This window comes from Pristiophorus japonicus, chromosome 7 (assembly GCF_044704955.1).
Source record: "Pristiophorus japonicus isolate sPriJap1 chromosome 7, sPriJap1.hap1, whole genome shotgun sequence".
NCBI classification, from domain to species: domain Eukaryota; kingdom Metazoa; phylum Chordata; class Chondrichthyes; family Pristiophoridae; genus Pristiophorus; species Pristiophorus japonicus.
The window spans coordinates 78,519,848-78,541,462 of record NC_091983.1 but is presented as its reverse complement, the minus strand read 5'-3'; the positions used below and the strand labels follow the sequence as shown (position 1 = coordinate 78,541,462).

At 42.5% G+C, this 21,615-nt stretch overlaps 1 protein-coding gene across 1 annotated transcript in view; it reads right to left on the bottom strand.

The window, feature by feature from the left end:
• Nucleotides 1-21,615, bottom strand: part of apoba (apolipoprotein Ba) — a 72,247-nt gene that overhangs the window by 20,183 nt on the left and 30,449 nt on the right. The window contains exons 19-23 of the mRNA XM_070885074.1: nucleotides 9,175-9,296; nucleotides 7,704-7,914; nucleotides 6,651-6,829; nucleotides 5,412-5,611; nucleotides 2,422-2,564 (exon numbers count right to left, since the gene is read on the bottom strand). Of these exons, the coding sequence (XP_070741175.1) occupies nucleotides 2,422-2,564; nucleotides 5,412-5,611; nucleotides 6,651-6,829; nucleotides 7,704-7,914; nucleotides 9,175-9,296 (855 nt within the window). The remainder of the gene's footprint in view (nucleotides 1-2,421; nucleotides 2,565-5,411; nucleotides 5,612-6,650; nucleotides 6,830-7,703; nucleotides 7,915-9,174; nucleotides 9,297-21,615) is intronic.

Sequence of the window (21,615 nt, the reverse complement as noted above, 5' to 3'; positions counted from 1 at the left end):
GGAAGCAGAGAGTCGGGATAAATGGGTCCTTTTCAGAATGGCAGGCAGTGACTAGTGCGGTGCCGCAGGGCTCAGTGTTGGGACCCCAGCTCTTTACAATATACATTAACGATTTGGATGAGGGAATTGAGTGTAATATCTCCAAGTTTGCAGATGACACTAAACTGGGTGGCGGTGTGAGCTGTGAGGAGGACGCTAAGAGGCTGCAGGGCGACTTGGACAGGTTAGGTGAGTGGGCAAATACATGGCAGATGCCGTATAATGTAGATAAATGTGAGGTTATCCACTTTGGGGGCAAAAACATGAAGGCAGAATATTATCTGAATGGCAGCAGATTAGGAAAAGGGGAGGTGCAATGAGACCTGGGTGTCATGGTTCATCAGTCATTGAAAGTTGGCATGCAGGTACAGCAGGCGGTGAAGAAGGCAAATGGTATGTTGACCTTCATAGCTAGGGGATTTGAGTATAGGAGCAGGGAGGTCTTACTGCAGTTGTACAAGGCCTTGGTGAGGCCACACCTGGAATACTGTGTTCAGTTTTGGTCTCCTAATCTGACAAGGACGTTCTTGCTATTGAGGGAGTGCAGCGAAGGTTCACCAGACTGATTCCCGGGATGGCTGGACTGACATATGAGGAGAGACTGGATCAACTGGGCCTTTATACACTGAAATTTAGAAGGATGAGAGGGGATCTCAGAGAAACATATAAGATTCTAACGGGACTGGATATGTTAGCTGTGGGAAGAATGTTCCCGATGTTGGGGAAGTCCAGAACCAGCGGACACAGTCTTAGGATAAGGGGTAGGCCATTTAGGACAGAGATGAGGAGAAACTTCTTCACTCAGAGAGTTGTTAACCTGTGGAATTCCCTACCGCAGAGAGTTGTTGATGCCAGTTCATTGGATATATTCAAGAGGGAGTTAGGTATGGCCCTTACGGCTAAAGGGATCAAGGGATATGGAGAGAAAGCAGGAAAGGGGTACTGAGGGAATGATTAGGCATGATCTTATTGAATGATGGTGCGGGCTTGAAGGGCCGAATGGCCTACTCCTGCACCTATTTTCTATGTTTTTATTTTTCTAAAACCAGCTGCCAATGTGCTATCTCACGTTATGCGCTCTCACCCAAGGCAAATTTCACTCCCACTAGTTTTCACATTATAAATTACCTGCAAATACCATCTTTACATGAGAAGCAATATACTAGAGTCCCACTGCAAGGAGTAGAAGCAAAATGTTCCCTAATGGGCCAGTTGTTTGGGTAGCTGGCATAGACTTGCATTACAGTATTCAAACTAACAATAAGTTGTTCCATAGTTTTGAAGATATTACAAGTAGAGGAATCCATTTGCTTTTTGTTCAGAATTACTCAACTGTTGAGTCAAAAGTATTTTGTAATTATTTTCACAATTAAGGGTGGAGGTAGGGAAATATTTCTATTTCCAAATTCCTTTGCAGTCCCACAGTCCTATATTTATGACCATCTGCCTTTAGACTGCTGTAAGATAATGTCAACATAATTAACAATTCACTACTTTAAAAAGCAGTTATTAATCTTTTATGGTTGTTTTAAGTACATGCCTCAAAAAGTTCTATTTCCAAGGTTGGCTGCAAATGTAATGACTTGCTGATCTCTTCCATCAGCCATTGTAGTTCTTTATTTAATATGCGAGGCTGCAGCTATATGGTCATTTTCTTACTGATGTGCATTGGCTTTGGGTACGTTTTGGTGTGAAAATGGCACCATGACTCGTGATCCAGATTGCAATTTGATCAAAGCATATTAAAGCCATATGGTATGAGGTTTCCTTCAAAAGGCTGCTTTGGCTTTACACTAAGTAGAACAGAACTCCAGTCAATGTGAAGCCAGCTTAAAAAAGTGCTCAGTCATTCCACTGGATCTCCTGGGCATTTCATAAATATTGAGTCTTTTTAAAGAGAATTGATATAGCAATCTGCTCTCTCCAAACCTTAAAAAAAGAGCCAATGATGAAGCAGAACTTTGGGCAGCAATGTAAACACATATGGCTAGAGCTGTCTGCAGGTGGACAGAGTGCAAGATGCAGCTCACAGTTTTGTCGGCTACCCTTTACACTTTCCAATTAACTGTCTCATTCCGGTATTAAGTATAACTGCAGACTAAATCATACTAGTCACTGTCAATATGATTTACAACAAGTTAAGCCTACTTGTTGACACAAGAGTATTGAAGATTCAGTTTCACTGAAAAGCTTAGTTGACTTTATTCAGGGTGAGTGCATATTGTGCCTGTGGTACAAACCTTTGAGGTGGTTTTAAAAATTAGTGTTTGCAAGAGACATGTATGTCAATGTTTTGCTGGGGTAAGTACACATTAATAGAAGTTGCTCTGAAAAGTTTTTAAAACAACTCCTTGTACCTTGAAAAAAACCAAAATGACTTACCTCTTTAGAAATAGATTTTCTGGAAGAGCAAAAGATAATCGCATTTGCTCAAAGTCCATGTCACGTAGAGCCTGCAATTTGCTTTGGAGGATGTCAGCATATGGAAAATTGGCAGCAGCGTGTTCTAACCAGCTATTGCTTGCCTACCAAAAAACAAAACATTAAGTATTTGTTATTGTGCCTTGTATAATAATTCCTTATAGGTGAAAAAGACAAATATTTTGAAGATTCATCAGATCACTTGCAGATGATTGACAACGTGATGAAAATCTTTCATGACTCTTCTCGTCTTTCTCACTCTTCAAACAATGAAAGGTTTCCCATGTACCTTTTTACATTAAGAGACCTCTTGAGTATTCACTTAAGCTTTCTGTTACATCAGCTGAATATATTTTCATCTTAAAGACTTGCATTTATTTAGCACCTTTAACATAGTAAAACATCTCAAGGCACTTCACAGGAGCAATTATCAAACAAAATTTAACACCGAGGCACATAAGAGATATTATGACAGGAAGAGGTAGTTTTAAGGATCGTCTTAAAGGAGGAAAGACTGGAAGAGAGGCGGAGAGGTTTATGGAGGGAATTCTAGAGCTTAGGATCCAGGAAGCAGAAGGCACAACGCCAATGGTGGAACGAAGAAAATCGGGGATGTGCAAGAGGCCAAAATTGGAGGAGTGCAGAGATCCGGAGGATTGTGGGGCTAGAGGAGGTTACAGAGATAGAAAGGGGTTTGAAAACAAGGATAGAATTTTGAATACGAGGTGTTGTCGGACCGCGATCCAATGTAGGTCAGCGAGCACAAGGGTGATGGGTGAATGGGACGTGGTGTGAGTTAGGATACAGGAAGCAGAATCTGGAATGGGCTCAAGTTTATGGAGGATGCAAGGTCGGAGGCCGGCCAGCACAGCATTAGAATAATCAGGTTCAGAGGTGACAAAGGCATGGATGAGGGTTTCAGCAGCAATTGCCCTGAGGCAGAGGCGAAGAAGGGCGATATTATGGAGTTGGAAGTAGGCAAACTTGGTGATGGAGAGACTATGGGGTCGAAAGCTCCGCTCAGGGTTGTGAACAGTCAGGAGTTGGTGGCTAGGGAATGAAGTTTGTGTCGAGGACCGAAGACAATTGATTCGGTCTTCCAAATATTTAGTTGGAGGAAATTTCTGCTCATTTCATACAAGGAGTGTGGCAAATCAGAGGCAATGGAAGGGTCAAGAGAGGTGGTGGTGAGGTAGAGCTGGGTGTCGTCAACATACATGTTGAACCTGATGTGTTTTCGTATGATGTTGCTGAAGAGCAGCATGTTGATTAGAAATAGAAGGGAACCAAGGATAGAACCTTGGGGGACTCCAGAGGTAACAGTACAAGAGCGGGAAGAGAAGCCATTGCAAGTGATTATCTGGCTACAATTGGATCGATAGGAATGGAACCAGGTGAGTGCAGTCCCACCCAGCTGGACAATGGAGGACAGATGTTGGAGGAGGATGGTGTGGTCAACCGTGCCAAAGGCTGTAGACAGGTCAAGTAGGATGAAGAAGGATAATTTACCACAGTCACAGATTGTGTTTTTTTTTTACTTTAATAGGTGCCGTTTCAGTGCTGTAACAGAGATGGAAGCCTGAATGGAGGGGTTAAAACATGGAATTGCAGGAAAGATGGGGATGGACTTGGGAGGCGACAATGCATTTAAGGACTTTGGAGAGGAAAGGAAGGCTGGAGATGGGGCAGCCAGTCACAAGGACAGGAGGATCAAGTGTGGGTTTTTTGAGGAGGGGATGATTATGGCAGATTTGAAGAGGGGTACAATAACTGAGGAGTGAGAGTCATTAACAATTTTGGCTAACATGGGGGTAGGAAGGGAAGATCAGCAGTTTGGTGGGAATAGGGTTGAAGGAGCAGGATGCGGGTCTCAAGGACAAGATGAACTCAGGGAGCGCATGATGGGAGATAGGAGAGAAACTAGAGAAAGATGCAAGTTCAGGGCTAGGGCGGGAAAACTTTCAAGGCAGTTTAGCCCAGTGGGCAAGAGAATGGGAGGGAAATAACAGAGGCAGCAGAATAGTTTTCTCAATCTTATTAACAAAGAAGTCCTTGAGCTGCTTGTAATTGTTGTTGGAGGTGAGGGTGGAAGGAGCAGCGGAGAGAGGTTTAAGGAAACGGTTGATAGTTGGGAAGAGAAGCCCGGGGTAATCTTTGTATTCCAGGATGATCCGGGAATAGTGAGCAGTTTTGGCACAGGAGAGCCTGAACCTTCAATAATTGAAGTTGCTTACTAAGGGTGCAGTTATACCCCTATTTTTGCAAAGGGGTTTTAGGTGCACATCGATATGAATGTGGGAATACAGCTCAGGAGTTAGCTTCATTAAGTAGTCTCACATCACTTCGAGTTTAACGCTGGCCACAATATAGTTCCAGCCAAACTCACATTTTAAAAGTATCCAAGCAGTGCACTTCACCTCCTGTGGGCTTCATAAACTATTGTTTTCAATGTTGTGAGAAAGCAGCCACTCACATTTGTATTCTCATGACATTAAAAACTCACTGACCTAGGAGTGGAACTCTGCCTGTGCATCCAAGCACACAAGCACAGGGCTCCTTTGTCACTGAGCTCAGTGCAAGTTACACCTGAGGTCTGCTGACTGTATTTCCTCTCCAGATACCAGTCTGAGACCTGCAGCTGTGGCATAACTAAAACTTATCTCAGCAGACCCGTTCAATGAAATACAAACAGAAATGCGGTAAATGTATAACTCGTCATTTAGTATCTGCAAAGAGAAAAGACACCCTTCATAACCTCGTAACTTGTCTTTTCTCTTCACAGGTTCCAATTAACTAGCTGTGTATTTCCAGCATTTTTTGTTTTTATTTCAGATTTCCAGCATTCGCATTATTTCCCTGTTAGTGGACTGTATTTAAAGATCATTTTCAATAAAATCATAACTACTGAATACAATAACACACATCCCCCATGTTAAAATGCACTGTCTTACCACCATCGTCTGGGAAACAATGTGTTTTAGCGTCATATCAGTTTGGGCAACTTTTCGATCTAAGAAGTTTTCAAGATATGTTTGTAGGGTCTTTTGGTATTCAGACATGTCAGGCGTTTCCATGTTTGCAATTTTCTCATTAATTGGTTTGAGATCAGATGTTACTTCTGAGTTCCAGGCTACTTCAGCCTTCTTGGCATCTAAAAGTGCAACAGAGTGGAATAAATTCAAAAAGGTAATCTCCCAGATCTAAACTCAAAAAACATTTTCATTTTATGAGTTTTAAACTGTTCCATAAGTTCAGTTTAATTACAGATTAATTTAATCTAATTATCATTGTGCTATCACTGTACTCTAAGTCCATGGTACTTATAATACAGATTATGGGTTGGCTATGTGGGTTGATTCTAAAGTAGCACCCAAAATTGGCGCGAAGTTGATGAGTGGCTGTTTATCCCATCCATTCGTGTCCTCTTTAGTAAAAGCATGCAAGGGAATGAATTATGCCAGCATCCACAGATTCCCGCCTGCAGTTCCTCAGCCATATTGTGGGGAGGTGAAGAACATTCCCGTGGGAAAAGAGAGAGGAGAGAGAGAGAGAGAGAAAGAAACACAAAAAAGTCACTAACTGGTTAACCTTCAGAAAATATATCAGTTTCTTTTACAAAATGGTAGATATAAAATAATTATTATTTTCTCCTTATTTAAGGAGGGATATACTTGCATTGGAAGCAGTTCAGAGAAGGTTCACGAGGTTGATTCCTGAGATGAAGGGGTTGTCTTATGAAGAAAGGTTGAGCAGGTTGGGCCTATACTCATTGGAGTTCAGAAGAATGAGAGGTGATCTTATTGAAACATATAAGATTCTGAGGGGGCTAGACAGGGTAGATGCAGAGAGGATGTTTCCCCTCATGGGGGAATCTAGAACTAGGGGGAATAGTTTCAGAATAAAGGGTCGCTCATTTAAAATGGAGATGAGGAGGAATTTCTTCTCTGAGGGTCACGAATCTTTGGAATTCTCTACCCCAGAGAGCTGTTGAATATATTTATGGTAGCGATGGACAGATTTTTGAATGTTAGGGGAGTCAAGCGTTATGGGGAGCGGGTGGGGAAGTGGAGTTGTGGCCAAGATCAGATCAGCCATGATCTTATTGAATGGCGGAGCAGGCTCGAGGGGCTAAATAGACTACTACTGCTCCTATTTGTTATGTTCTTATGTTCTTATTTTTAGTAACATACCATATTTGAAATTAGTTTGGTATGAAGCCTTAGAATGAGGGATAAAGGCTTCTATTTTGAATTCAGTAAACAATCCATCAGATAAACGCTGAATCTGAGTTGCAACATTTGTCTTCACATCCAGTTGAGGAATGGAGAAGAGGCCTTTCAACAAGAGAGATTTCTGTTCATCATTATAGCTTTGAAAAGAAAACAGCACATGTCAGAATTGAAGTTTGCCTTGCCATTATATCTATATTGTTAATTCTATATATTTTTTTAGTTATGTGCTTAAATATATGTTTTTGTGCTCATCAAAGTATGAGATGGCAGTGTTGTGGAATTAAACATTAGTTCAGCTTTTGCATTGAATGCCAATGTCAGGAACTTTCAAGTCTAGTATAGGAGGGGCTGAATTTAAGGTGAAGATCCCTTTACTCTGGCCCAAAAATGTGCCTGGGACCCAACCTCAGGAGTGTCCCTTTACTGCACATTGTGAATTTCTGTGAACACCTTTTGCTTGTGGATTTTTATATGTGAAATTGCTAGCTTAGTGCCATGTTGTGTTAAATCCTGGGCAGTTTTGTATTGCGGTCCTGAATCCATTAAAAACTTGGCTGGGACGGCCCAAAATCATTTCACTTAGTGTCTTGTAGCTGACAAGAGGAGGCCTTCAATCATCTGGGCTGGACTGAAATGTAAGAAGTGAAAGGTCTATATCTGAAACATGAATCTTTATTTTTTTTTACGGATGTTGATAAGCCTTCTATGTGTTTCAAGCATTTTATGATTTTTTTCATCTTTAAAAATGAAAAGACACAAATCTAACCAAATATTAATGCCACATTCCTCCTATAATATTTAATCGGGTCGGAAAAACATCACTTTACATGTTTTCAGCCTTCATACATTTTGAAATACTGTTTTTTTTTCACAAATCTAAGATTGCTATTTGACATGTCAGATGCTTCTACATTTTGTCTGATAAGGATTGTTTGTTCTTTTGCCATTGGTAATAGTAATACTTTCTTGTTATTTACAAATTACTGGTCTAAAGCAATATTTCATACACACCTTGCACGACCCGTGAGGGTCACTTCAGGCACATCCTTGTTTGTGATATCAAATCTAACAATATATGAGGTCTTTTCCAGTGCCGATTTATCTTCAACTCCTAGTTTCATGCCTAATTCCACATCAAATTTGGGAATCTGAACATCTCCTGTAAAAACATGCTTATTGGTGTTGTACTTAATTTCAGCTGTAGCCTCTGTATTGTCGGTGCCTGTTAGATCAAAGCAAACTGTAATTATCACAGAACACTTTTGCTTTCACAAAGGACTGCAATAAGATACCTCTATGGATTAACATTTTCTAAGCAATGTAAAATAGATGGAAGATGCTCAGGTAAGACATTTACAATATCTAGAATTCAGGCTTGGGCTTTCTGCTATTTTCTGTCTTTTCATTTCAATGTACAGAAAATCTAAGACAGCATACACCTGAACTACTGTCATGGGCTGCCAGTGGGCAAAGCTTTGAGCTAAAGGAACGACATTGCAAAATTTCCCCAGTCCAATTTATTCCATGAGTGATAAGGAGACATAAGTTATCATTTTCCATTTGAGTGGAATTAATTTTATATTCTGTAGTTCCTCACTACATATGTTGTCATACATTAAAATGAGCAGTGGCTTTCTTGATCTTAAATAAGGCCCATAACTAGCAGGAGGCACTTCAACCCTACGACATAAGTCTTGTGAGTTGCCTTTCATCTTTCTCCCAGGCAGCGGAGGGCATCTTCAGAATGTTCTTAGACCAAGAACGCTGTATTAAATTCATGGGCTATCTTGGCCCAGAACTGAGGACAGTTACTCAGTAAAATTTGCAGAACCACTCCATTGGCACAAATGCCAGGCAGAATTTCCACTCCTGACACCGCCAAAGTATCCAGGATTAGGGGCCAGGCACTTTAGTTTAATACGACTGGCAGGCAACCGCCAGAGAAGTGGGGGAACAGTTCTGACCAGCAATGAGTGTAACTGCTGGTGACCTTGCTAACCTTCTATAACTTCTTCGGCCCAACTGGCCACCTTTATATGGGAGGTAATCTTGGCGACATAGAAGCAAGTTTTTTTGGGGGTGGGGTCTAGGCCAGGACTCAGGCCAGAACCCCAAGATTAACCCCACATCCCCCACTTGAGTGCTGGTATGCTTTCATCCTGGCATGTAGAGTACTCAGTGGAAAGGAGGCAAAATCCAGGGCAGTCCCAATGTGGGACTTCCATCCTTAGTCCTGCCCCTCCAATGTTATGGGCCATGTTTGGGATGGACAGAGGTTTTGTCCAAACTCACAGCCTCGGCCAACGCCTAGCTTATACAGATCTCAGCCAACGCCCTGCCTCCTCCTCCACGCCCCCAGATGCTGGGAGTGTACTGGTAGGCTCCATGGACTTTTGAAACCAATAGATTAGAATGTTAAGAGAGCCAAGGGAATGCTGTAGATCTATACAGACATTATACAAAAATATGTGAATCAACGTACCTTCTACCTGAACAGCAAACTTAAGAGAGTGTTCCAAATCCTCTTCAATTTTCTGTGACTGAAAAGTTACTGATGCAGAATAGTCTTTTACAGTGCCTGTAGGTTGAATTTCAACGACAAACCTAGGATAGAAAAATGAATAAGAAGCATGAATTAACCAAAACTATAGCACCAAGCTACAACAACAGTAGCAAGAAAGTACTTATGCAAAAACAGATGTAAAATATTACATCACTGTAAATTACAGTTAAGAACATTTAAACTTAATTCTAATTTTTTGTTGACCCAGAATTCTAATTGAGTCAATGTATGAAATGGATTACTATTATATATACTGATTGATTTCCTCATAATAAATGCCAGTTATTTCTTTATAAACTTTTAATGATTATGTCGCAATCATCAAGCACTATCATGCAACAATGAAATGGAAAACACTGGCTGTCAGTTCTTGTAATGACTACCACTGCTGAAGTGAATGGAAATCTGTGCAAGCGGTTGATTTGTGCAGTCTTGTACAAATTTGCCTGATCATTTGTAACAACCCTGGAATATTTGAACAAGCAATTAAAAATTTCTCAAAAATGTTAAAGTCTCTTATGAATTGCCAATTAGCTTGGAATAATTATTCTCTATTGAGGTGAACTTGTGTTGCACAATAACATGCTAAGATTTTAATGTTTCTTCTGGTACTTTAACAAAGATGATAACTCACCTAAAATAAATGGATTAATGTCTTTGGTAAAATACCAGATAGTACACACAAATGTATTTGCATACTACTATTACACAGTACTACAACCCTCCGTAAATTATCTGTATATACTTACTGGGAAAAATGAGCCAGGGCAACTCAAGCAGATTCAATAGTAACTTTCAAAAGAGATTGAATATAGAGTTGAAAGGGAGAAATTTGCAGGGCGATGGGTGAAGAGTAGGGGAGTGAGATGAATTGGATAGTTTTTTCAAAGAGCCGGCACAGACACAATGGGCGAATAACCTCCTTCTTGGCAGTATAGTTCTATAGAATGCTAGAAATGATCCATTAGAGTGCAGAAATAACAAGGAATTGGTACGACAGATTTAAAATCAATAATTTGTGCCTCACAAATCTGCTGGAATTTTTTGAGGCGGCAACTAAGTTGGCTAACAGAAGCAATCCATTGGATATCAGGGCCTTGAAATTCCTGGGATCCTGCTTTAATATTTTTGAGAATTGTTTAATTGCTTGTTCAAATTTCCCTGGGTTAATACAAATGACATGGCAAATGTGCACAAGGTGGAAGAGCAGAACCCCCTGGCCACTCATGCTGAAAGATGCAAACCCCATTCCAATGATGGGATCAGTTTCTTGGCTGGGGTGGGTGAATCATGCTTGCAAAAACATTTCAATGGTGCCTGCAAAAGCGCTGACCCTGAACTGCAGGTTAAAATGTTGAAAATAAAGTATGTTGGAGAGGCACCACATCAATCCAACAACAGAGAAAAACGCCACAGCAACGGTCCAATAAGAACCTTAATTTTTTTCAACTTACTTTTCCCAATAAAGCAGGCAGGCCTCTTGGAGGAAGATAACCGATTCTGGAGGGGATCAATTACTTTTCGTTAATCCCTCAATGGGACTCCTACCAGCTCTCAGTTGCCATGCTCCCCTGAGGTTTTATAGAAAGATAGAAACAGGAGTAGGCCATTTAGCCCTTTGTGTCTGTTCTGCCATTCTATTAATTTGTGGTAGATCAGTTAAACAAATACTTTGGTTCTGTCTTCACGAAGGAAGATACAAATAACCTTCCGGAAATACTAGGGAACCGAAGGTCTAGTGAGAAGAAGGAACTGAAGGAAATCCTTATTAGGCGGGAAATTGTGTTGGGGAAATTGACGGGATTGAAGGCCTAAAGATCCCCGGGGCCTGAGAGTATTTAAGGAGGTAGCCCCAGAAATAGTGGATGCATTGGTGATAATTTTCCAACAGTCTATTGACTCTGGATCGGTTCCTATGGACTGGAGGGTAGCTAATGTAACACCACTTTTTAAGAAAGGTGCGAGAGAGAAAACGGGTAATTATAGACTGGTTAGCCTGACATCAGTAGTGGGGAAAATGTTGGAATCAATTATTAAAGATGAAATAGCAGCACATTTGTAAAACAGTGACGGGATCGGTCCAAATTAGCATGGATTTATGAAAGTGAAATCATGCTTGAGAAGTCTTTTAGAATTTTTTGAGGATGTAACTGGTAGAGTGGACAAGGGAGAACCAGTGGATGTGGTGTATTTGGACTTTCAAAAGGCTTTTGACAAGGTCCCACACAAGAGATTGGTGTGCAAAATTAAAGCACATGGTATTGGGGGTAATGTACTGACGTGGATAGAGAACTGGTTGGCAGACAGGAAGCAGAGAGTCGGGATAAAGGGGTCCTTTTCAGAATGGCAGGCAGTGACAATGGGGTACCACAGGGCTCAGTGCTGGGACCCCAGCTATTTACAATATACATTAATGATTTGGATGAGGGAATTGAGTGTAATATCTACAAGTTTGCAGTGAGACTAAGCTGGGTGGCAGTGTGAGCTGTGAGGAGAACACTAAAAGGCTGCAGGGTGACTTGGACAGGTTAGGTAAGTGGGCAAACGCGTGGCAGATGCAGTATAATGTGGATAAATATGAGGTTATTCACTTTGGTGGCAAAAATACGAAGGCAGAATATTATCTGAATGGCTGCAGATTAGGAAAAGGGGAGGTGCAGCGAAACCTGGTACATCAGTTATTGAAAGTTGGCATGCAGGTTCAGCAGGCGGTGAAGAAGGCAAATGGTATGTTGGCCTTCATAGCTAGGGGATTTGAGTATAGGAGCAGGGAAGTCTTACTGCAGTTGTACAGGGCCTTAGTGAGGCCTCACCTGGAATATTGTGTTCAGTTTTGATCTCCTAATCTGAGGAAGGACGTTCTTGCTATTGAGCGAGTGCAGCGAAGGTTCACCAGACTGATTCCCGGGATGGCAGGACTGACATATGAGGAGAGATTGAATCGACTGGGCCTGTATTCACTGGAGTTTAACAGAATGAGAGGGAATCTCATAGAAACATATAAAATTCTGACAGGACTGGACAGGTTAGATGCAGGAAGAATGTTTCCGATGTTGGGGAAGTCCAGAACCAGGGGACATAGTCTAAGGATAAGGGGTAAACCATTTAGGACTGAGATGAGGAGAAACTTCTTCACTCAGAGAGTTGTTAACCTGTGGAATTCCCTACTGCAGAAAGTTGTAGATGCCAGTTCATTGGATATATTCAAAAGGGAGTTAGATATGGCCCTTACGGCTAAAGGGATCAAGGGGTATGGAGAGAAAGCAGGAAAGGGGTACTGAGGTGAATGATCAGCCATGATCTTATTGAATGGTGGTGTGGGCTCGAAGGACCGAATGGCCTACTCCTGCACCTATTTTCTATGTTTCTATGTATCTCAACTCAATTTACCCGTCATTGCTCCATATCTCTAGATACGCTTAGCTAAAAAAATCCTTAAAAATGTCAATGGACCCAGCATCCACAGCATTTTGGTGGCGAGAGTTCCAGATTTACACCACCCTTTATGTGCAAAAATGCTTCCTGATTTTGCTCCTAACTTTCCGAGCTCTAATTTTAAGATTATAGACCCTTGTTCCAGATTCCCACACCAGGGAAAATAGTTTTTCGGTATCTACCATATCGAATTCCTCTATCATTTTAAACACCTTGATTAGATAACACCTCAACCTTCTAAACACAAGGGAATGCAAACCAAGTTTATGCAATCTGTCTTCATAATTTAATCCTTTAAACGCTAGTATCATTCTGGTGAATATGCGCTGTACACATATATACCTTTTCTGAGACACGATGCAAAACTGAACACAGTACTCCAGATGGGGTCTAACCAAGGCTCTGTACAATTGCTCCCTCACTTTTCTATTCCAATCTTCTTGAAAGAAAGGCCAACATTCCATTAGTTTTTTGATTTTTTTTTGTGCCTGTGCTCTAACCTTTAAGCGAAAAGGGAGGAATTTCCTGGGATAGCTATGGAATTCCACCAGATATGCATTCATCAATGTAGGGTGCTCATGGGCAGAAGATTCGCCCACACCTTCACCACCAGAATTTAGGGCTAGATTTTCCCCAAGCAGTTTTCTCGGCGCATTTACTGTAAATGCGCTGACTTTGTGCGCTGGAAACGGCGCCCAAAAAATGTGCCCCCATTCTGACCGCTCTGCTGTGTGTCCCGGGTCCTGGCGTTTCTCGTGGGGTGGGGGGCGGAGCTTCAGTCCTGCGCAGCAAACGCTGCCGGCACCTCTGCACATGTGTGCTAGAGTGTGCGCGCATGTGCAGTAGCTCATCGCAGCCCAACGCTGTGTGGGAGGGGCCGAAGCACGCCGCCCCTACCCCGGGCCGAGTGGCCTGCCGCGCACACTGATAATGAAGGATCGCATTGGAGTAATGAAGTCTGGAGGTGATGAAGGGACATGTGAGTTTTAGTGGCAGATGGGCTGTGGCCCTTTTGACAAGGGCGGGGGAGCGGGACTAGCTGGAGTGCTCTTGCAGAGAGCCGGCATGGGCTTGACGGAGCATTGACTTGGTGCAGAGCTAGGATGGCAAGGACAATGCACAGGACACCGGAGAGGAGAGCATTGACAGCCAAAAGTGCTCAGTGTGTGAGATCTTACCGCTCAACCTGGAGGACTTTGATTTCGAGCAGCACGTTGTGAAGCATTTTGTAGCCTTTCTTCTCCCTCCCCCCTTCCCGACCCGGCCCGCTGCCTTCCCCGGCCAATTTCAACTAAAGGTAGGATTTAATACAATTTTTTAATTGTTGTTCAATTGTTTACCCTATTTTTATGTAATTATTTGAACTTTTATATTGAATGTTTGCTGCTTGGTGCTTGGTGCAGGTCCTACCCGCGCCGATTTGTTAACTGCCCGAAATGTTTTTCAGAGCTGGCCACATACGCTGACCCAAGTAGATTTGGAGTAATTTTTAGCTGGCCAAAATGGCATAAATGGCCAAAACTGGTGTAAGTGTCTGGAAACGCCCCCTTTTGAAAAAAAAACTGAAGTAAAACAAATCTAACCGAAGTGACTTACTCTGGAGCAAATATTGTTGGGGAAAATGGCATTTTTTAACTTACGCCAGAAAAAACAACTTACTCCAAAAAAATTGGAGCAAGTCATGGAGAAAATCGGGCCCTCTCTGAGGATAATTGCCCATCATCCGCAATCAGAACAGAATCAGAATTCTCTCGTCACCTAGCTGTTTTATTTATTTAGGGGAGAAATTGGCTCCTTCGCAAACTCCCATTAGCTCCTCTGGGGTGCAATAACGGGGCACTGGCAGCTTAGTGACTGGGCGTGACTAAATTACCGACACCCGTGAACTTGCATGGAAGGTTAGCATTGGCGCTAAACCTTAGCGCCTCCATCTCCTGCGCCCCGTAGATCATGACGTCATCCGGTGCACAACGCTCTGTTATCGCTCTGGATTTTAAATTCGTTTCCGCCCCCTGCAGCGTCGCTAGGCGTCAACAACGGCAGCTGCAGGAGGCATTGTGATCTCGGTCAGACGCTTAGGGAGCAGTAATTAAAGGTGGTCAGATAGGCCAAAATTTAATTCTCACCCCTGTGTGCTGTTTATTTCAATTTTTCCCATCCTGCGATTAAGCAGCCCTCCACTCTGTTAGAGTGCTTGGGGCGGCTCTTTGTGGATCGCAGGTGCCGTAACCAACCATTCCCAGCCTTACCTTGAAATAACCTCAGCATTAGCCCTTCCCTTTAAGGGAGGGAAGGAGCCTGTGAATCCGGCAGCGCTGCATGGGACATTGTGCAGCGCTCTGCCACTACCACCTGTCTTGCTCCGTTTAGCGCTCCGAGGGAAGCAGTAGCACTTGATTTAGCGCTCTACTTCCCTCCTGGAGTGCTAAACCGGAAGTTCTCATCTGATTGAATAGTATAGTGCCCAACGATACTTTGAAAACCAATCCAATAAAGTTTGCATTTGTCACTTCTGCACATGTGCAAACATACGCTATTGGTCTATCCAGAGTCAGTACATATTTCTTCGCAGATGAGCATTCATCTCAGTACCTCTCTGCTCAGGCAAGAAAAACATTGCTAAAGTTTGTTCAGCTAATTCGGTACAGATTCATGATAGGGCAAATGTATGGCAATTTGTTGTCCTGAAGAAACAGCCTTTTCCCCATAATTTTGCATGAAGTTCACAGCGATGTTACAAGACACTTGTGTGATCCAAGAGTACATATAGTCAATCTCATTTCCCACCTTTCTCTGTCATAGTCAACAATTAATTAGCCTCGATTACTGCACCGAATATGGCAAATGTAAGCTCTATTACTGATGACTCCAGACTCCTTTTCTCTCCTAACAACTACCTCTTTAAATCTCTCTCCCTGTCCCCTCCATGCTCAGTTCTAAAAATTGCAGGAGCTCATGGATTGCTTCATCTCCAAGGTGGAGAACATCTGTTTTGCTGCCTCTGCCATTTCCACATGCTTCCCATTGACCTCTGAACAAAAACTTCCCCCCAATTCCATCCCCATCCTAAACCTGAACCCTCATCTCCCTCTAATTTCTCTCCCTTCTCCAAATTCATCTCATCCATGAGACCTATCTCTTGCTCCCCTGATCTCAGTCTCACTAAACTCCTTACCAGTCAGCTTTATTTCCTGGGTATCATGCAGGTTGAATGGTGTTCTCTACACAGACATTGTCCCCTACCTTTCAAATCACCCTCATCAAAAGTGTGGTTACCTATCACCCACCTCCAATCTTCCTTTTGTCTCGAAGATCCCTGAACCTGTTCTCACCTCCCAGATCTGTGCCATCTCTCTTCAACTCCCTGTCTGAATTCCTCCAATCAAATTTCCACCACTTCTTCAGCATCAAAATTGTTCTCACCAAAGTCACAAATGACATTCACTGACTGTGTAACATGGTCCATTACACCTCTTTGATCTCTCACTAGCCTTCATAATACTCAAAAACGCAATCCTCCTCTAACATCTCGCCTCCATTTGCCAGTTCATAGAAACATAGAAACATAGAAAATAGGTGCAGGAGTAGGCCATTCGTCCCCTCGAGCCTGCACCGCCATTCAATGAGTTCATGGCTGAACATGCAACTTCAGTACCCCATTCCTGCTTTCTCGCCATACCCCTTGATCCCCCTAGTAGTAAGGACTACATCTAACTCCTTTTTGAATATATTTTCTATGTTTCTATGTTTCATGATCTGGGGTTAGCTTCCACATGCACACTAAGGACACCCAACTCCACCACACAATCAATTAAAAAATTCTGCCCACCTGTTTCTTGCCTGAAAAACAGGTGACCGGCAGAGGAAAATTGCGTTGGCACCTTACACACCCCTTTGATGCCCAATGCCTGCCTGATTCAATTTTCAGGCAAGCCTTTAAATGGGCTCCCAGCACTCCCGTTGTTTAAATATGCAAACCAGAGTCCTACATTGGTCGAAGGATTCCGATTGTCATTTACATGTACAAATAGGTAGCGAGTGGGATTGACGGAGATCGCTCCAAAATCAGCTTGAGAATTTTTTGGGGGATATTTTTGTACGGCCAGAGGATACAGTCGTCCCGTTTTTGCCCGTACTGGGATCGGCTCCCCAGTAAGAGGCTTGATGTGGAAGCCAACTTTATCAAGAAGCTGGATGATTTCAACCTACCAAAACCGGTCAATTGGAGCAGAGTGCCAGTTTAGCCCCTTCAGATCAACGGTTAAATTCAAATTAGGGTCCAGCTGAAAATGGTTTGGGCTTCAAATACAGGAAACTCTCATTTATCCGGATTGCTCGGGGATTCGGTAATTCCGGGTAAACAAATTCTCCGATAGGGCGAGTTTACATTTTAAAGCTAGTATTTGAAGATGATAGAACTACCCATGAAGATTTAGTTCATGTTATTTGAACATGAACGTAATAAAATAAATGAAAATTGATTCATAACGTTTCGAAATTTAAAATTATTTTATTCTGTTAAAACTGAGATTGATTTTTAAAATAGCGATCTTATATCTGCTTGTTTAAATTAATTCATTTTCTTGTTAATTAAAATGTTGTGGATGATATGAATTTGTAGAACCTCGTGAGGAGATGAGAATTCTCCTCAAAAAACCAATGACATATTTCAGTGCTTCTTTAGCGTGTGTCCAAGTCTTTTTTTTATTTTTCTTCAATTTCATTGTCTGAATCGCTCATCCCTTCATCAGATTTGTCTTTATTGGTAAGTTCCTCATCAGTGTAAGTTTGTGTTACATCTGTTTCGATGTCTACATCTATCCACTTAGCAATGTCATCTTCTGCGTTTAAGTGCGTTTGTTTCATGTGCACTGTTAACAATCTCCACGATTTCTTTTACAGCCTGTTTTTTATTAGCCCGTACATAAAAACCTTTGAATTCTTCGTCATCAAAAGCACTGTCTTTGAATATGAAATTGGACCACAACTTGAGCCAACACCTCTTCAATGTAGCGTTTTTTAATTCTCTCCTTGCCAGCGAGCATGCATAGATGGCATATTTAATATTGTATGCTCTCTGGAAATCAGAGATTGATTGATCACTAATAATCAATTTGCGCATGAAGTTATTCCTATAGTGGCACTTGAAGTTTTGTATGACACCCTGATCCATAGGTTGAATGAGCGAGGTCACATTGGGGAGCAGATAGCATGCAAAGATGTTGCCACAACTAGACACTAATTTTGACTCATGTGGGTGTGCTCTGCAATTGTCCAGAAGCAGCACACACTTTCCATTAGGTTTGCCTATCTTCTTCATGTTTTGGCGAGCTTGGAGGACGAATTCTGTTGAAAACCATTCCATAAATATGTCCTTGTTCATCCACGCACTTTTCTGAGCCTTATAGCTAACTGGTAAATGAGCAATTCCTTTTAAAGCAAGTGGTTTCCTTGATTTGCCAATCACTAAAAGTGGAAGTCTATGTTCTCCAGAGGCATTGGCACAATTCAAGATTGTTAACCTCTCCTTATTCATTTTAAAGCCTACAGCTTCCTTTCCCCCTGTTGCAGCCAACGTAGCAGTTGGCAAACACCTCCATAGTAAGCCAGTCTCATCGGTGTTGCATATTTGATCTGCAGTCAATTTCATTTCCTGCACCATTTCAGCAAATGTTCTTGCATAATTCTGTGCAACCTCATTGTCCGCTGATTTTTTTTCGCCCAACACAACCAGCTGGTGAATGCCGTGACGATGCTTAAAACGTGTGAGCCAGCCTTCTGAAGAAATATACTCTTCTGTTAGATTCATTCTCATCTTGAAGTCCTTAGCCTTTGCTGTAATCATTGGCCCTGAAATTGCCACACCTTCAGACTGTTTCAAAGAAAACCATTCAGAAAGTACCTGGTCGAGTTTGTCAAGCTTCGGATTTCGCAAATTCTTGCGCGACATTGCCTTGACGGAAGATTCAGAAGCATCGGTGAAACTTTCGAAATCTTTCTTTTGCTTCTTGATATCGTAAATTGTTGATGATCCAACTTCATATTCCATCAAAATACGCACACTTCTGCCAGCTTCAGACTTCTTTATAAGTTCTAATTACTGCTGAACGCTCAATACTTTTTGTTTCCTTTTAGTGCTGTCACAAGACATTTTAAATTGTACACCCGACTGCTTGAACTGCTTTCAATGCATGTGGCAGTTGAAAAGTGAGAAAGAAGTACACGCCTGCGTCAATTTATGTGTAATTGAGCAACCTGTTCACGTTTTCGATAGTTGAAGTGACCGAGATATTCACATGTGTGACAGTTATTTTAAATTCCGTTATGCCGGGTTTTCCGTTCCATTCGTATCCAGATAAACGAGAATTTCCTGTAGTAGCTTTGGGCGAGTGCCATAAATGCACCACCAATATCGCACCCATTTTGGGTCGAAGTTAAAAAATTGTGCCCCACCTTTACTGCTTCTGTACAGGAAGATTTTTTTGTCCAGCATCCAGTCTTGGTTAAACTACAACTTCCTCCAAGTAAACAGTGGGAAACCCGAAACCACCATCTTTGGTTCCTGCCACAAACTCCATAACCTTGCTGCCGACTACACGCTTCTCTCTGGCTACTGTCTCAGGCTAAACTAGACTGTTTGTAACCTCAGTGTCCTGTTCGATCCCAAGCTGAGCTTCCAACCCTATATTTACTCCAGCACAGTGATTGCCTACTTCCACTCCTGTCACATTATCCCGCTGCATCCCTACTCCCAATCTTCCACTGAAACCATCATTCATGTATTTTTCACATTGAAATTCAATTACTCCAATATTCTCCCAGCCAATCTCCCATTCTCCATCTTCTATAAACCTCAGCTTATCCAAAATTATCCTAAGCCAAGTCACACTTGCCCATCCTATCCATCCTATCTATCCTCATTGACCTACTCATTTTTTAATTCTCATCCTTGTTTTTAAATCCCTTCATGGCCTCACTCCTCTATCTTTATAACCTCCTCCAGTCTTACAACCATCCTCCTTCCTGGAACTCGCCATTCCACTGACTCCAAACTCTTCTGAAACACCCTACATTCACCCACCATTGGCGGTCATGCCTTCAGTCAGCGTCTTCCTGCCCCTAATATTTCTGACATTATCCTAAGATCACCCTAACCTCTGTCATCAAGCTACAACATGTGGACGACACCTATGTCTGCGCACATACAGAGGCTGAACTCCAGGACATAGTCGACAAATTTACTGAGGCGTATGAAAGCATGGGCCTTACGCTAAACATCCGTAAGACAAAGGTCCTCCACCAGCCTGTCCTTCCCGCACAGCACTGCCTCCAGTCATCAAGATCCATGGCGCAGCCCTGGACAACGTGGACCACTTCAGATACCTCGGAAGCCTCTTATCAACAAGAGCATGCATTGACGACGCCTCCAGTGCGCAAGTGCAGCCTTTGGCACCTGAGGAAAAGAGTGTTTGAAGACCAGGCCCTCAAAACTGCCACCAAGCTCATGGTCAACAGAGCTGTAGTAATACCCTCCCTCCTGTATGGCTCAGAGACATGGACTATATACAGTAGACACCTCAAGTCGCTGGAGAAATACCACCAACAATGTCTCCGCAAGATCCTACAAATCCCCTGGGAGGACATTAGCGTCCTCGACCAGGCCAACATCCCCAGCATTGAAGCACTGACCACACTTGATCAGCTCTGCTGGGCAGGCCACATAGTTCGCATGCACTCTACTCGGAACTCCTTCACAGCAAATGAGCGAAAGGTGGGCAGCGGAAACGTTACAAGGACACCCTCAAAGCCTCTCTGATGAAGTGCAACATCCCCTCTGACTCCTGGGAGTCCCTGGCCAAAGATCGCCCTAAGTGGAGGAAGTGCATCCAGGAGGGTGCTGAGCACCTCAAGTCTCATCGCCGAGAGCATGCAGAAATCAAGCACAGGCAGCGGAAAGAGCGTGCAGCAAACCAGTCCCACCCATCCCTTCCCTCAATGAGTATCTGTCCCACCTGTGACAGAGACTGTGGCTCTCGTATTGGACTGTTCAGTCATCTAAGAACTCATTTTAAGAGTGGAAGCAAGTCTTCTTCGATTCCGAGGGACTGCCTATGATGATTTCTGACACTGGAATGGTACGTGAGGCATAAATGGATCAGAAATCTAGCATAACAAATCTCCTCCAACCTTTCAAATCAAGTTCACCTGATCGATGCTTCTAAATTCTAGTCATACTAATAACTCTTAAGTACCGCTTATTTGAATCAGAGATATATTGCTATGTTTCTCTGGTTAGTGAATAACTGGGTGCATTTTTATTGGATCTTATATTGGAATAGTTACACCTATAAATCATCAAACCGAATTTAAAAATATCCCATCATTTATCTTAGAACAACGATTGGTCTGTCCTACATTAAGAAAAGAACATAATAAGAACATAAGAACATAAGAATTAGGAACAGGAGTAGGCCATCTAGCCCCTCAAGCCTGCTACGCCACTCAACAACATCATGGCTGATCTGGCCGTGGACTCAGCTCCACTTACCCGCCCGTTCCCCATAACCCTTAATTCCCTTATTGGTTAAAAATCTATCTATCTGTGATTTGAATACATTCAATGAGCTAGCCTCAACTGCTTCCCTGGGCAGAGAATTCTACAGATTCACAACCCTCTAAAAGAAATTCCTTCTCAACTCAGTTTTAAATTGTCTCCCCCGTATTTTGAGGCTGTGCCCCCTAGTTCTAGTCTCCCCGACCAGTGGAAGCAACCTCTCTGCCTCTATCTTGTCTCCCTTTCATTATTTTAAATGTTTCTATAAGATCATCCCTCATCCTTCTGAACTCCAACGAGTAAATACCCAGTCTACTCAATCTATCATCATAAGGTAACCCCCTCATCTCCGGAACCAGCCTAGTGAATCG